The sequence below is a fragment of the Emys orbicularis genome, chromosome 3 (assembly GCF_028017835.1).
Source record: "Emys orbicularis isolate rEmyOrb1 chromosome 3, rEmyOrb1.hap1, whole genome shotgun sequence".
NCBI classification, from domain to species: domain Eukaryota; kingdom Metazoa; phylum Chordata; order Testudines; family Emydidae; genus Emys; species Emys orbicularis.
Genome location: NC_088685.1, coordinates 135,661,976 through 135,678,113, shown reverse-complemented (window position 1 = coordinate 135,678,113; position 16,138 = coordinate 135,661,976). Strand labels below are relative to the sequence as shown.

The 16,138-nt window shown below is 43.1% G+C and overlaps 1 protein-coding gene across 2 annotated transcripts in view; it reads left to right on the top strand.

Annotated features, from left to right (window-relative positions):
• The window catches only part of PCNX2 (pecanex 2), a 240,349-nt gene that overhangs the window by 173,635 nt on the left and 50,576 nt on the right, over positions 1-16,138 (top strand). For both annotated transcript variants that reach the window (XM_065401279.1, XM_065401278.1), the window contains exon 24: positions 14,769-14,827. In XM_065401279.1, coding sequence (XP_065257351.1) covers positions 14,769-14,827 — 59 coding nt within the window. The remainder of the gene's footprint in view (positions 1-14,768; positions 14,828-16,138) is intronic.

Here is a 16,138-nt window from a genome sequence, read left to right as displayed (position 1 = left end):
TGTAAAATTAACATGGCACACATTAAATGGATCAAAAGCTGACTGACTGATAGCTCTCAAAATGTAAACAGGGACTCATCAACAAGCAGGTCTGTTTCTAATAGGGTCCTGCAGGCTTCAGTTCTTGGCCTTACACTATTTAACCTTTATTAATGAGCTGGAAGAAATCATAAAATCATCACTAATAAAGTTTGCAGATGACAAAAATATCGGGGGAGTGATAAATAATGAAGAAGACGGGTCACTGATTCAGAGCAATCTGGATCGCTTGGTAAACAGGGCGCAAGCAAACAATGTGTTTTTAATATGGCTAAATGTAAACATATATGTCTAAGAACAAAGAATGTAGGCCATATGTACACAATGGGAAGGGGGATTCTATCCTGGGAAGCAGTGACTGAAAATGACTTGAGTGTGGATAATCAACTGAACATGTGCTCCCAGTGTGATGAAGTAGCCAAAAGGACTGGGGACATCTTTGGATGCATACACAGGGGAAGCTTGAGAAGGAGTAGAGAGGTTATTTTACTCTGTATTTGGTACTGGTGCGACCGCTGGAATATTGTGTCCAGTTCTGGTGTCCACAATTTAGGAAAGATGTTGATAAATTAGAGAGGGTTCAGAGGAGAGCCCCCAAAATGATTAAAGGATTAGAAAACATGAGCTCAATCTGTCTAGCTTAATAAAGAGAAGGTTAAGGGGTGACTTGATTACAGTCTTTAAGTATCTACATCCAAATATTTAATAATGAGCTCTTCAGACTAGCAGAGAAAGCTGTAACACGATCCAATGGCTGGAAGTTGAAGCTAGACAATTCAGATGACAAATAAAGCATACATTTTAAACAGTGAGAGTAATTAATCAATGAAACAATATACTAAGGATCATGGTGGATTCTCCATCACTGACCATATTTAAATCAATATTGGATGTTTTTCTAAAATATATTTTTGGGGAAGTTCTCTGGCCTGTGCTATACATAAGGTCAGACTAGATGATCATGGTTCCTGTCTGGTTTTGGAATCTATGAATCTGTAAACCTCCAGGTATGTACATACTGCTTTCCTTTGATACCACACATAGTGGGACTCAGACACAGATCTGTTCATAACACAAGCACAGCTCTAGCATGCCCATCAAACTAATCCCCATATCTCATAAGCACAGCTCTTCCAAGCTGCTCCAATTTATTCCTCCAACTTTTAGTACAGCTGCATCTAACACAGTGAAAGCCTCTGGAGAGAATGCAGATAATTGCCAGCTTCAGGGGGGGCAGAGTTAAGGTTATGTGGGCATTTACCTTAACTCTGTATTTGTAGCCCACGAAAGCTTATGCTCTAATAAATTTGTTAGTCTCTAAGGTGCCACAAGTACTCCTGTTATTTTTGCGGATACAGACTAACACGGCTGCTACTCTGAAACCTGTCATTATGCAAGGCACTGCATTTAGCCGTATGGAGTGGAAATCCATCAACTTCATGAAAAAACTCGTTTTTTGAAGAAGTAGGTTGTAGCCCACGAAAGCTTATGCTCTAATAAATTTGTTAGTCTCTAAGGTGCCACAAGTACTCCTGTTATTTTTGCGGATACAGACTAACACGGCTGCTACTCTGAAATCTGTATTTCCTGGTTTTCATATGTTTGAATTTTGCTGAACTCAACATTCTGGAAAGGCATGCCTGAACTGGGCAACCTGAACTTTGCATTAATGAAGTTTTTTGCCATTTAATTTCCCATGCAGTCAGAGACTACTTACGAACTTTACCAACTGCTAGTGCTGTTGGGGACTGTGCACATTAATCGAGCCCAAAAAGGGAATAGCTGCAAAGTACCAGGGTTCCCCCTCTACCTAATGTTTTCCCCCTTAATTCAAGCACTGGGCAGGATGGAGCACCGTGATCATAATTTGGTAGTGACTCCTTGACTGACAGTGACGCAAAGGCAGGGACATTAGTGTATTTTTTTTTTTAAGACAGAAAATGGTTTTCCTCTTTGATTACTTTTATTCCTTTAACTGGAAAACATTTATGCTCCCATCAATTATGATCTTTGGTAAAAATCTGGAACAGTGGGTCTGTAAAAATATTTGGTAAGAAACACCCCATCCTTAAGATGCACATGTACCAGTATGAAAGTATCAGTGCAGATATGGCAAAAAAAGTTAACAAAGAATAAGAAATATATTAGTTTATGCTTCATAAGGTATGGAAAGGTCTGGTTGGGGGAGAATAGGAATATTTGCCAAGTGGATAAAACTGGTATAAAAATAAGTGGCTTTGAAGCTTCTAAGAGAGTTTTTACAACCAATGGAGAGTACCAAAAAAAAAAATCAAAGTTATATTTTAAATATTTGACAGTATCCCTTTAACTGGTAACATATTTTTTCTCAAATTTTGCCTGTGGCAGCCAATAAAATAAATTAAGGCTAATTGAATAGGTGCCATATGCGTGGAAATGAATTGGGAATGCATCCAAGATTCGGTGCTCAATACTTCCCTGCCGAGTTAGATGCATTCACAGCTCCAGTTCATTGAATCATTCTAAGAAGATAGAGTAGGGTAAAGACAGAAGGGAGGCATCAGAGAAAGAACACATACGGGGGCCAGGCAAGAACACAAACATAAAGACCAAAAATTCAAACAAGAAAAACAAATAAGAAAAGAGGGCAAACAAAAAGGAAAAGCCTTGCCGTGAAAAGTCATCTGAGTGGGGAAAGAAGACCTGAAGAAGAGTCTCTGTAAGCTCAAAAACCTGTCTCTCTCACCAACAGAAATTGGTCCAATAAAATACATTAATTCACCCATTTTGTCTCTCTGGGGAAAGAAGACATAGGTTCATAATCAAGAACACAACACCAAATATGTGAAGAATAGAAAAGTCTCACTTCTCTTCTTTTTTGTGACTATAAGAATTTAACAATTATATAGACACAGTTTTGCAGACAATTTCCCCAATGATCCTCTTAGCACTCATCCTTAAGAGGCAGCCAATAGCAGCTCTGATGGACAACCAAGATTTAACCTCAATGGTAACAGTTTGTGAAGCTTGTCTTGGAATGAGACAGGGATTTTGCTGTGTACAGAAGTCTCTCTTTTTAAAAATATTCTTCGGTCACCCAGCTAATGGGGTCAGAAGAGCGCCTTTTGAGATGGAAAGGCTATCTTTTGATTACTTTTTTTCCTTTTCTTGTAACTAGAAAATACTCAAGATCCCATCAGTATGATCTTCGGTGGAAATTTGCTACTATCTGTTGAAACAGTGGGTATATACAAATGTTTGGAGAGAAACATTCTTGTGCTAGTGAGAGATGTTTTTGAGAGATGTTCTGAGAAGATACCACCTTAAATATGATGCAATTGGGATTATAACCATAGTATTTGACACGAGTTCAGAATTATACATCATATAATTATAATGGAATATACAGAACTGGAGGACTAAAACCTATCTAGTATTTTTCTTCACCCTTTTGGAAAGCATATTCACGGAGAATAAATATAAGATTAATAAATTTACAAACATCACTTTTTACTTAAGATAATAGTGGTTGTAGAAAGTGCAAGATGAACAAAGAAGGGAAAATTGGAGGCTACATGGCTATAAGGACAAAGTTACAGTTATCTGGGTGCCTTGACTGTGTATTTTCTTATGTGGCAGCTGCAAGTGCTCAGCACCTCTGAAAATCAGGTCCCTTGTATTTAGGCTCTTGAATCCAGACTTAGGCACTTGGGCACCCAGGTGTGAAACTCACGGTCTCTGTTATTGATACCCCCAAAATACCTCAAATTTACAAACTTTTGCATGTAGGTTATTGTTTGTACCGGGGCTCACTAATAGCTCATCTACAGGAGCATGAGGCTTGAGAAGTGGTGAAGGTTTTATATAGTTCAAATTAAACAATATTTCACACGGCTTAAAAAAACAGCCACGATTCTTATAACTGAAAAAAATGATCCCTCATGAATGATTAACCGTGTAAATAAGAAGCAGGAGCTCTCGTTTTCCTCCCCATCTCTCCAGCCTGGTTTACTGTAGTCACATCTTCTTACAGTTCAAATTTTATTTTAGTGGAAATCTTCAGCAGTGTTGCCTTTTTCTATAACTTTAGAAAGCCTCCCGGAGTAGCTCTCCTCCAATTCTCTACTGTACAGGTGGTGCTACTACTACTGATGTGATAGCTTGAGAAGCAGTATGTTTGTGTACACATTATTATATGGAGCACTGAGGCAGTGTGGGTGTAATGGTAGGGAAAAATAATACTCAAATCGAGTAAAGAGGAGGGAGAATATATCTTTCTTTGTTATAGTGGGTGTTTCAGTCTAGAGCATTGTGTGCATACAGATGGTCAGAAAACCTGGGCATGCTTATACATAAAGGGGCTTTCAGAATTCGTTGCTGTGATTGCCATGTAATCATTCTGCATCTTACATTAAATTGCTTTAAATCGACAAGGGCATACTCACGCTTCCAATGAATCCCATCACCTATGCCTCCTGGCATCTTTTACATCTTCACAGGTGCCTGCTTATTCTGCCATTGGAGAACTCTCATTTTCCTCCCCATCTCTCCAGCCTGGTCTACTTCTTTTTTTTTTTACTGTAAACTTCCCCTTCATAATGCCAGCAGCATAATGCTTCCATGTGCGAAATGTAGGGTTTCAGACACCCAATGCAGCTGCATTATAGTGCTATTTCTCTCATGGCTGCTTATTAGGCTTCTTGGAAGTGTGTATTAAAGCAAAATGGGGCCCAGATCCACCAAAAATTTGGGCTTCCCCGAGAAAGACTTTCCCACTCACATACCCAATGGGCTCTTGTCTTTGTACCTCTTCTTCCAAAGTGAAGGGCCCCTTTTACTTTGAGCATCAGATCCTAAGGATCCAAAGGTTCTTCCTTAATCTGCTTCTTGGGGTGAAATCCAGCAGCAGCAAGGTTGAAAGAGCAGGTACGGCTTCACTTTCTCCAACTTCTGGAAAGGAGCACAGGAAGCAGCTTTCCATAAAGCTGACTGATTCCTCACTATGAAGCATATCTCACACATACTATCTGTGACCTTCCGCCGGTGTTATCTGGACCAGTGATTTGCTGCAGAGTCACTCCAATCCTTGACTCTGGGAGCCAGCCTTACCATGCTCTGCTGTGAGAACCCCCACTTCCGGGTTGTTCATGCACAGCCTCTGGCATCTAAGCTGCTCCCAGCTACGTGAGTGAGCACTTTTGGCCAGCCGCTGCTTGGATTGTGCAACCGAATGACACTAGACAATATCTCCGGTCCCAGGCACAACCCTAGGAACCTCCATCTTGCAGTGTCCAGTTATGCCCGCTGGACGCTGTAAGCTTATATGACTTTGTCAATTTAACAAAGAAATTGATATGTACCAGGCTTGTTATCCCAAGGGGAGTCACTGACACGCATCAAACCAAATGCACTGCTTCACATAGAATAAAAAAACAAATTTATTAACTACAAAAGATAGATTTTAAGTGATTATAAGTCAAAGCACAAGTCAGATTTGGTCAAATGAAAGAAAAGCAAAATGTATTCTAAGCTGATTTTAACACCTTCAGTGCCCTTACAAACTTAAACGACAAGGAGTCCTTGTGGCACCTTAGAGACTAACAAATTTATTTGGGCATAAGCTTTCGTGGGCTAGAACCCACTTCATCAGATGCATGGAGTGGAAAATACAGGAGCAGGTATAAATACATGAAAAGATGGGAGTTGCCTTACTAAGTGTGAGGTCAGTCTAACAAGACAATTCAATTAACAGTAGGATATCAAGGGAGGAAAAATAACTTCTGTAGTCGTAATGAGTGGTCCATTTCAAACAGTTGACAAGAAGGTGTGAGTAACAGTAGGGGGAAATTAGTATTGGGGAAATTAGGTTTAGGTTTTGTAATGACCCAACCACTCCCAGTCTTTATTCAGGCCTAATTTGATGGTGTCCAGTTTATAAATTAATTCCAGTTCTGCAGTTTCACGTTGGAGTCTGTTTTTGAAGTTTTTGTTGTTGAAGAATTGCCACTTTTAGGTCTGTTATTGAATGACCAGGGAGATTGAAGTGTTCTCCAACTGGTTTTTGAATATTCTAATTCCTGATGTCAGATTTGTGTCCATTTATTCTTTTGCGTAGAGACTGTCCGGTTTGGCCAATGTACATGGCAGAGGGGCATTGCTGGCACATGATGGCATATATCACATTGGTAGATGTGCAGGTGAACGAGCCCCTGATGCTGTGGCTGATGTGGTTAGGTCCTATGATGGTGTCCCTTGTATAGATATGTGGACAGAGTTGGCACCAGAGTTTGTTGCAGGGTTTGGTTCCTGGGTTGGTGTTTTTGTTGTGTAGTGTGTAGTTACTGGTATTTGCTTCAGGTTGGGGGGCTGTCTGTAAGCGAGGACTGGCCTGTCTCCCAAGGTCTGTGAGAGTGAGGGATCGTCCTTCAGGATAGGTTGTAGATCCTTGATGATGCGCTGGAGAGGTTTTAGTTGGGGGCTGTAGGTGATGGCTAGTGGCGTTCTGTTACTTTCTTTGTTGGGCTTGTCTTGTAGTAGGTGACTTCTGGGTACCCTTCTGGCTCTGTCAATCTGTTTCTTCACTTCACCAGGTGGGTATTGTAGTTTTAAGAATGCTTGATAGAGATCCTGTAGGTGTTTGTCTCCATCTGAGGGATCGGAGCAAATGTGGTTGTATCTTAGAGCTTGGCTGTAGACAATGGATCGTGTGATGTGGTCTGGATGAAAGCTGGAGGCATGTAGGCAAGTATAGCGGTCAGTAGGATTCCAGTATAGGGTGGTGTTTATGTGACCATCGCTTATTAGCACTGTAGTGCCTAGGAAGTGGACCTCTTGTCACCACAGGCTGGCAGGTTGCCCTTCAGCCAGGTTCTCCCCTTTGATCAGTGCTTCAGTCATTTGGTGGTGGTGGTGGTGTCTGTACATGGAGGTGGAAGAGAGACAGCATGGCAAATGTGTCTCCCCTTTATCATGTTCTTTCTTTCCTCTTGGCTTTGCCCCCCCCCCTTCAGAGTCAGGTGAGCATTACCTCATCGCAGTCCCAAACTGACCAAGGAAAGGGGGGTGACTCACTCAAAAGTCCAACAGATCCTTTGTTGTTGCCTAGGCCAGTGTCCTCTGTTCCTGTGAGGCTGGGCTGGGTTTGTTCCATACATGCCCTGATGAGGTGTGAACTTCCCCTCTGCTCCTGGAAAGTTTTGCCTGGGCTTGTTTTAAGCCATGAGGAAACATTTTCAGCCTCATAACTATATACATGAAATTACAACCTGTAACATGACTATAACAACAATGCTCAGTGCATTATGAGCCTTCCGAAGACACCCGACATGACACACTTTGCATTGGATAACACACAATCATATTATAAGGATGAACATGGGGGTGCAGGGTGTTCCCTGATGTACAGAGCATCACACTATCCAAATCTCTGTCTCTCAATCCTTGCTTTATTTTACCTTAATGATTGTTATTTTTAGAGGCAGGGGAAGAGAGAGTGGCTGTGGAGAGAAACTATTTCTAGGCTGGAAGGCAAGGCAGTATTTTTGTGGGAGGAAAATATTGGCGGTAACCCCATTATAATAAGAAAAGAAAGAGTATGTATAATGGTCTTAAGTCGTGCCAAAATGCTAGGCTCCTTGTCTCGCTCGGCTCCGTGTAGCTCAGGCACTGGATAAAACAGGAGGTAGTGAGATATTTTAGGAACGAAGTGGGGTGCTGGCTTTAAAATTAGTTAGATCATTGCTGAAGAGATTCAGACATATTTCAGGGGAAGTGCCCAAGGACCTTTACTCAGTTTGTGTAGATTAATACAGTTCAGGAAGAAATCCAATTACTGAGCTAATTATCACCTTAGCTGAGTGGTAGGAACTAACTTTAAAGTAAGAAACCACTGAAGGGAAGCCCAAATTGCCCAGTAGTCCCAGAAGTTCATTTTTAAGAGATCCTAGCTGACAGCAAAAAGCCCAGGGGAAACGTGCCGCCGAGTTTGGTTATTAGATGCAGTATATTATAATTCAATACTATGAAGATTCCTTTTAAGAAGCTACAAACAGAACTTCAGTTACCATAATTGTGGAATATTTTAAGATCCAAAGTGGACTTTGTGGATGAGCTATTTCAGCTCCCCTGAATTTCAGTACCGAAGTCATTTATACATATTGTGTTTTTCAACCACTATCTACTATATTTTCTGCTGGATTTTTACAAGATATTAAAATTATGTCTTGAAAGTATCTGGATGAAGACCTGGGTTTTTCCTGTGTTGTTAGGGAAACTAATACTCCTTATCCTCTTTCATCTTGAGCCTCCCTATTTTCATAGCTTAAGTGATCTAGAGTACACTTAGACTGCAAGTTTCAAGCTACAACACAGAGCTTTTTGTTGTGAAAACTGCTTCATTTGGGTATAGCAGTTCATTTCCTTCTCACCTTCCAATCTTCTTCCCATTTCTGAATATGCCAAAGCACTTCTATTTTCTATAATTGTTTCATGTATCTCAGTGACCCAGGGACATTTTGATGCCAACTGGCAAAGGCCACAGGGGATGTATAGAGTTTTACAGGAACCCCCAGGTCAGATATAGGCATATTAAGTTCACCAAAGGGTAGCATGTAAGAGCTCTACTAGGGTGTCAAGCGATTAAAAAAATTAATCACGATTAATCACGCAATTAATCGCACCATTAAACAATAATATAATACCATTTATTTAAATATTTTTGGATGTTTTCTATATTTTCAAATATATTGATTTCAATTACAACACAGAATACAAAGTGTACAGTGCTCACTTTATATTTATTTTTATTACAAATATTTGCACAGTAAAAAAACAAAAGTAACAGTATTTTTTTAATTCACCTAATACAAGTACTGTAGTGCAATCTCTTTATCATGAAAGTTGATCTTACAAATATAGAGTTGTGTGCAAAAAATAACTGCATTCAAAAATAAAACAATGGAAAACTTTAGAGCCTACAAGTCCACTCAGTCCTACTTCTTGTTCAGCCAATTGCTCAGACAAACAAGTTTGTTTACATTTGCAGGAGATAATGCTGCTGGCTTCTTATTTACAATGTAACTTGAAAGTGAGAACAGGTGTTCGCGTGGCAGTTTTGTAGCCGGCATTGAAAGGTATTTACATGCCAGAGATGCTAAACATTCGTATGCCCCTTCATGCTTCGGCCACCATTCCAGAGGACATGCTTCCACGCTGATGACACTCGTTAAAAAAATCATGCGTTAATTATATTTGTGACTGAACTCCTTGGGGGAGAATTGTATGTCTCCTGCTCTGTTTTACCTGCATTCTGCCATATATTTCATGTTATAGCAGTTTTGGAGGATAACCCAGCACATGTTGTTCATTTTAAGAACACCTTCACCGCAGATTTGACAAAATGCAAAGAAGGTACCAATGTGAGATTTCTAAAGATAGCTACAGCACTCAACCCAAGGTTTAAGAATCTGAAGTGCCTTCTAAAATCTGAGAGGGACAAGGTGTGGAACATGCTTTCAGAAGTCTTAAAAGAGCAACACTCTGATGTGGAAACTACAGAACCCAAACCACCAAAAAAGAAAATCAACCGTCTGCTGGTGGCATCTGACTCAGATGATGAAAATGAACATGCGTCGATCCGCTCTGCTTTGGATTGTTATCAAGCAAAGCCCGTCATCAGCATGGACGCATGTCCTCTGGAATGGTAGTTGAAGCATGAAGGGACATATGAATCTTTAGCACATCTTGCACATAAATATCTTGTGATGCCAGCTACAACAGTGCCACGTGAACACCTGTTCTCACTTTCAAGTGACATTGTAAACAAGAAGCATCATGGGTAAGAGACAATAATCTGTAATTGGAGAAAAAATGAAGATGGGACAAGATTTTCTCCTTTACCTAGGAGACAAACTGACAGCAGCGTGTCTTGTCTCATGAAAAAGGGTTCACAACCTGCCTCCCTGGAAGAAGCACTGGTGAACAATACTTTATTAGATGTGAGAGTATCCTGTTAATTAAGTCTGGGCTCTAGAATGTGTTTATTTTATTTTATATATAAGCATTTGTTTCCAATACCTCTAGTTGCTATCACATGAATCCCTATAATTTTTTAAGTAAACCTTTGCTTGTTGTGTCTATAATAGGGTGACCAGGTGTCCGATTTTGGACCGGAACACCCGGTCGAAAAGAGACCATGGCAGGCTCCAGTCAGCACCGCTGACTGGGCCTTTGACTCTCTGGTTGGCAGCGCCGCGCAGCAGGGCTGGCAGGCTCCCTGCTAGCCTCTGCGCCACGTGGCTCCTGGGAAGCAGCCGGCATGTCCCCTCTCCGGCTCCTATAGGGGCAGCCAGGGGGCTCTGCACACTGCCTACGCCCCAAGCACCGCCCCTGCAGCTCCCATTGGCCAGGAAACATGGCCAATGGGAGCTGCAGGGTGGAGCCTGTGGACGGGGCAGCGCGCAGAGTCTCCTGGCCGTGCCTCCACGTAAGAGCTGGAGGAGGGGACATGCTGTTGCTTTCAGGAGCTGCTTGAGGTAAGCACCGCCCGGAGCCTGCACTCCGACCCCCTCCCGGGCCCCAACCTCCAGCCCCAGCCCTGATCCCCCTCCCACCCTCCGAACCCCTCGGTCCCAGGCCGCAGCACCCTCCTACACCCCAACCCCCTCCTCCCCAGCCCCACCCCAGAGTCTGCACTCCCAGCCAGAGCCCTCACACCCCCCAACCCCCTACCCCAGCCTGGAGCCACCTCCCGCATCCTGAACCCCTCATTTCTGGCCCCACCTGGGAACCTGCACCCCCAGCCCAGAGCCCGTACATCCTCACAAACCAAACCCCTTGGCTCCACCCCCCAGCCTGGAGCCCCCTCCTGTACCCCAAACCCCTCATCCCTGGCCCCACCCCAGAGCCCACACCCCCAGCTGGAGCCCTCACCCCCTCTCATATCCCAACCCACTGCCTCAGCCTGGAGTCCCCTCCCGCACTCTGAACTCCTCATTTCTGGCCCCACCCTGGAGCTCTCACCCCTCCCGCACCCCAGCCCCCTGAGCCAGATCAGTGAAAATGAGTGAGTGAGTGAGTGAGGGTGGGGAAAGCAAGCGACAGAGGAAGGGGAGGAATGGAGTGAGCAGGGGGCGTGGCCTCAGAGAAGAGGTGGGGCATGGGCAGGGCCTCGGAGGAGGGGCGGGGCATGGGTGTTTGGTTTTGTGCGAGTAGAAAGTTGGCAACCCTAGCTTCAGACACTCCTCCAGGATCTGTCTCTGTCTGCCATGTCAGTCTCCTTTACAAGGAAGAGCTTACTCACAACTCCCCCTTATCTCTCTCCAGAATTTCCTTTTAAACTTTTACTGTCTCTTTGATTTCTAGGCTCACAGCCTTGGCAAAACGTATGTGTAACTATGAGATGGAGCCTGCAACTAGGCCACTCTTTGCATTGCCCCTGCTCAAGTGTTTGTTGCAGGGGTTGCTTACCTGTAGCCATTGGGGGTGCATTCCTGTTTGTTTTTCCAACAGCCCCCTAGCAAGCTAAATCAATACCATCCATACAGGAAAGTCTAATAACACAATATATCTATGCAGTAACTCACTGACCCAGTTACATGCAGTGTTCATAAAACTGTTATTGTTCAGTATTCTTAGATTATTACAAAGCAGCTCCACCGTCCACTGTATTCACAACATATATAGACAATGCTATCAATTAAATAAGACGTTATATAGAACAAAAACTACAGTATGGTTAGTCCTCATTTCTGGCCCCACCCCAGAGCCCGCACCCCAGCTGGAGCCCTCACCCCGTCCTACACCCCATCCCCCTGGGCCAGCTCGGAGAAAGTGAGCGAGTGAGGGTGGGGAAAGGGAGTGACAGAGGGAGGGGGGATGGAGTGAGTGGGGGCAGGACCTCATAGAAGGGGTGGGACATGGGTGGGGCCTTCAGGGAGGGGAGGGGCAGGGGGCGGGGCAAGGGTGTTTGGTTTTGTGCAAATAGAAAGTTGGCAACCCTAGTCTATAAACATATCTAAATGCTATGTGTTAAATGGAGCAGTGATCTGAGGTATAACTGGTATACTGGGGTCTACTGCTCCTGTAGAAGCAGTGAATCTGTGAATGCTGCGTGTGTCTAGAGCTGATGACTCCAGGCTTGGGGACCTGGAGGGCTTGGGGACTGGAGTGTGCCAATCACTAACCGGTAGAGAGGCAGTCAGGCCTGTGTAGGCCTAGAGGGGAGTGTGTATGTTACCCATGACTGGTGAAGTTGGGGACCTGACCTCTGGCAGGTACAGACAAGGCTTCCTCATGCTAAGGGCAGTCCGGGGTAATCCTGAGAAGCGTCATAATCTCTCACTCCTCAGAAATGAAAACTACTGGCTGGATAGAGCAGCATCCTGAGCCGAGTGATTCCCACTCATATAAATTATAATTTTCTGAGTAATGTTGGATTTTTATGGCTAGTTCTTATCAGATAAGTGTCTCATTATAGCAGACGTTCTGCTTTACTTTGTGGATCAGATGCCTAAAAATCCAACCGTATTGCATTTAAAATAACTCTTCATATTTGGCATTACCTTAGAAAGCCACCTCTGCTTGTAACTGTTTTCTATTGCATTAGGGTTGAAGACTAGTTACAATGCAACAAGCCAACTGGAATAGAAGGCACAGAGATAAATAATACATCAGATGAATTGTTAATGTATGCAGATGATATTCTAATACTAATTAAGGCCCATATTTTATCCTACAATATTTCCTGTAGAGCAGAGTAGAAAACCTACTTCTTTGGAGCAAAAGTCAGTAACAGGTGGGGAGCTAAGGCAGAGCAATACCAACCCTCTTGCACTCCTGGTCCAATTTCTGATGGCTGATTTTCTGTGGAGTTTTGTGGTGGAGGTAGGGCTGGAGGAAATGGCCAGCAATTTTCTTCTTGACATTAGGAAAGTTATTGGGGTTTTATGCAGCAAGTTGATATGGAAAATGTCAGCATTGACTTATGCCAACTCCAGTTCTGAAACTTCAGATCTCCTGACTGGGATGTGTGTGGTGTAAGCAGAGAGAAGAGGCATACTGCCAAGGGGATAGGGACAAAGGAAGGACTTAAGGAGCAAACAGGAGGGCATGGGCTCTGAGACTGACAGCAATTCCTCATGGACCTTGGGACATCTGCGGGTTACCAGGAACATATCCCCTGCTTGCTCTGCCAATTAACGAACCCCACATCATGAGCACATGATGAAGCAGGCATTAGCCCCCTCCCCTCCGCTACAGGAGAACATGAGCTGGGATCCAAAATCCAAGCCAACGTCTGACACATTAATGAATTAAGCCATATCTCTGGATAAATAATAATCCCAGAAAACCTAAAGTTTTACCCCTTTCAGAAATGTTGCCTTCTGCGCATTGCTGTTTTGGAAATGAAATTCACAGTAGTCACATGAACATGTAAGATGTGTTGGGGTTAGGTTAAATCAAGGCTTTTAAACCAAGTTTGAGATAATTGGAGTGTGCTGATTAAAAAAAAATCATGAGCACCAAAAAAAAAAAGGAGGGGGCGGGGGGAAGAAATAGATTTTATATCTGAGTCACAATACTCTTTAAATGGTTTCAGTCACCAAATTAAGTTATATTTCATATGTGCTGCCATTATAAATCTAAAAACTGTACTTTGAAAAGTTTAAGAAGATATTTTCTATTTATATAGGTGGGAAGAGAGCCCAACTGGAAATACAGTGAAACCCCGCTATACCGCGATGTTTGGGGTCCAAAAAATTACATCGTGCTAAATGCGGGGTCGCGGTATAGCGGGGTTTCAAGCCTGTCAGTAGTCCCCAAGGCGGTGCATTGATGTGCGCCTGCCGGGGGACAGCGAGCACCGGTGCCGGCAGCCCTGTTGTTCTCTTCCCGGGCAGGTGCGGGCCACGGCGTCTCTCCGGCTTCAAGAGGAGCCACGGCCCCGCGCCTGCCGGGGATAGAGAGCACCGGCGCCCGCAGCCCTGGAGCTCTCTGTCCCTGGCAGGCACGGGGCCGCGGGTTCTCTCCAAGCTGGAGAGGAGCCGCGGTCCCGCGCCTGCCGGGGATAGAGAGCACCGGCGCCCACAGCCCTGGAGCTCTCTGTCCCCGGCAGGCGCGGGGCCGCGGCTCCTCTTGAAGCCAGAGAGGAGCCGCGGCCCCGCGCCTGCCGGGGACAGAGAATAACAGGGCTGTGGGTGCCGGTGCTCACTGTCCCCGGCAGGCGCGGGGCCGCAGCTTCTCTCCCCTGCCTGGCACTAGGCGGGGGCACATCAATGTCCCGGCAGCCATCATGGCATTGGGGACCACTGGTACAGTACATACAGTACTGTATTACTGTGTGTCTTAAAGGGGGGCCAAATTGTGATCGCGTTATATGCGATTTCGCGTTATGGTGGGGCGCCTTATTGTGGGGTTTGACTGTATAACTTTCAGCCTGATTCTGCTACCCTTACTAGTACCTTACCACACAAATGGTCCCATTGGAGTAAGGCGACGAAGGATGGCAGAAACATACCTTTTGATTGTAGATGCTCATAAATTTCTTGCATGATTTATGTTAGAAAAAGAAATACTTCATAGTGATAGCCTGTTAATATTGAGAGTAAACCAATTAACAGATTAGGAATATGAACTATGTGATTGTACAAATAGGAAGTGTGGGAAGAAATGTTCAAGAGGGAGCGGGGGGCGGGGAAGGAAGTCCTGTTTCAAAAGAGAATTAGCTATGGAATGTGTCTCTCTATTTTCAGCACAAAAAGAGTGGACCATTCCAATACAAGACTGGCAATTCAGATTGAAAAGGACCCAGGTATGGCATGGGATTTCTTCTTACATAATTTAGAAAATGTGATTGATTTATTGTATTGTAGCTTGCCTGTAAATGTAAAATAGATGCAAAGTGTTAAAGCATTGGGTGAATGAAGCAGATAATTTAAAATATAATAGCAATTAAAAACTATGCAAAGATCCTGATTAAGTCATGTGATTTGGTATGTTATTTAGAGTTGATTAGGTAGCTGCTGAGTTGTAAATTAGTTTCAGTTTGTGTATAATAAATTGCAGACATAGTAAATCAAATCCAAGGTCAGTCTTTGTTCAAACAGGCTTCTGGGAGAGACAGTGTAAGATGGTCCCCTACAAGTAAGAAATGTAGACATATGATCTTCTCTAATTCTGTTTGAAAACTAATTTATTAGAGCAAGTAGAAATTTTGCAGGAGGAGAGGGGAAGATACAAGTGACAAAGTGACATGGGCTGCTACCTTGCTTAGCAGCCTGTAAGGCCAGTCCTGATAAATGTTAATATAGATAGGCTTGTCAGAATTCAAATTTTATTTATATTATCCATGAAAATTATAAAAAATGAATAGATATTTATTTTAATCATTTTTTCTATTTGTATCCATTTAAATGTTCATAGTTGTATGAAATTAATTGGAGGGGAGTCAGACAATAACCATTTAATGACAGTAGATATTGAGATTCAAAAAGTTAAAGCTTTATAACCATTAAAGCACAAATTGCCCACAACATATGTCAAAATATACACAGTAAATATCCTTTAATCGAACACCAATAAATTTTCAAGCAGCATTTTTCTTACTTTGCCTATCTGTAATTTTGATGATCATTGATGGAAATATTTTTGTATTGGCTTGTGTGTGTATTGTGAAATCGACGTTTACTGATGAAAATCTAATCCTTCCAAGCCCAAGTTCCTGGAAGGTAGGAAGAACCTTCATCTCTCATTGAAGTTAATGGGAATGGAGGGCATGCAGCAACTCAGAGACCGTTACTCAGTGTCCTGCAGGATCAAGACCTTAGAAAAGAATCTGATGAAAACCTGGTCCCTTTGACATCAGTGGCAAAATTTCCACTCAGTGGGACCAGGATTTCACCTGTGGACTTCCCCTTGTAATATACTGTAAATATGTTTTTGTCCTGTCATCAAAAAAGCAGTTTTACCCATGTGTCAAATATTACTCAGTTTTGTAACTTCCAAAGGATGTTAAGAATAGCTTTGAAGATACATTTTAATTTTTTCCTCTCATACAGTCAACTCTATTACCACAGCATTTTCAATATTTTTTGAAGTAGAAATTAGAGTGAACAAATGTGTC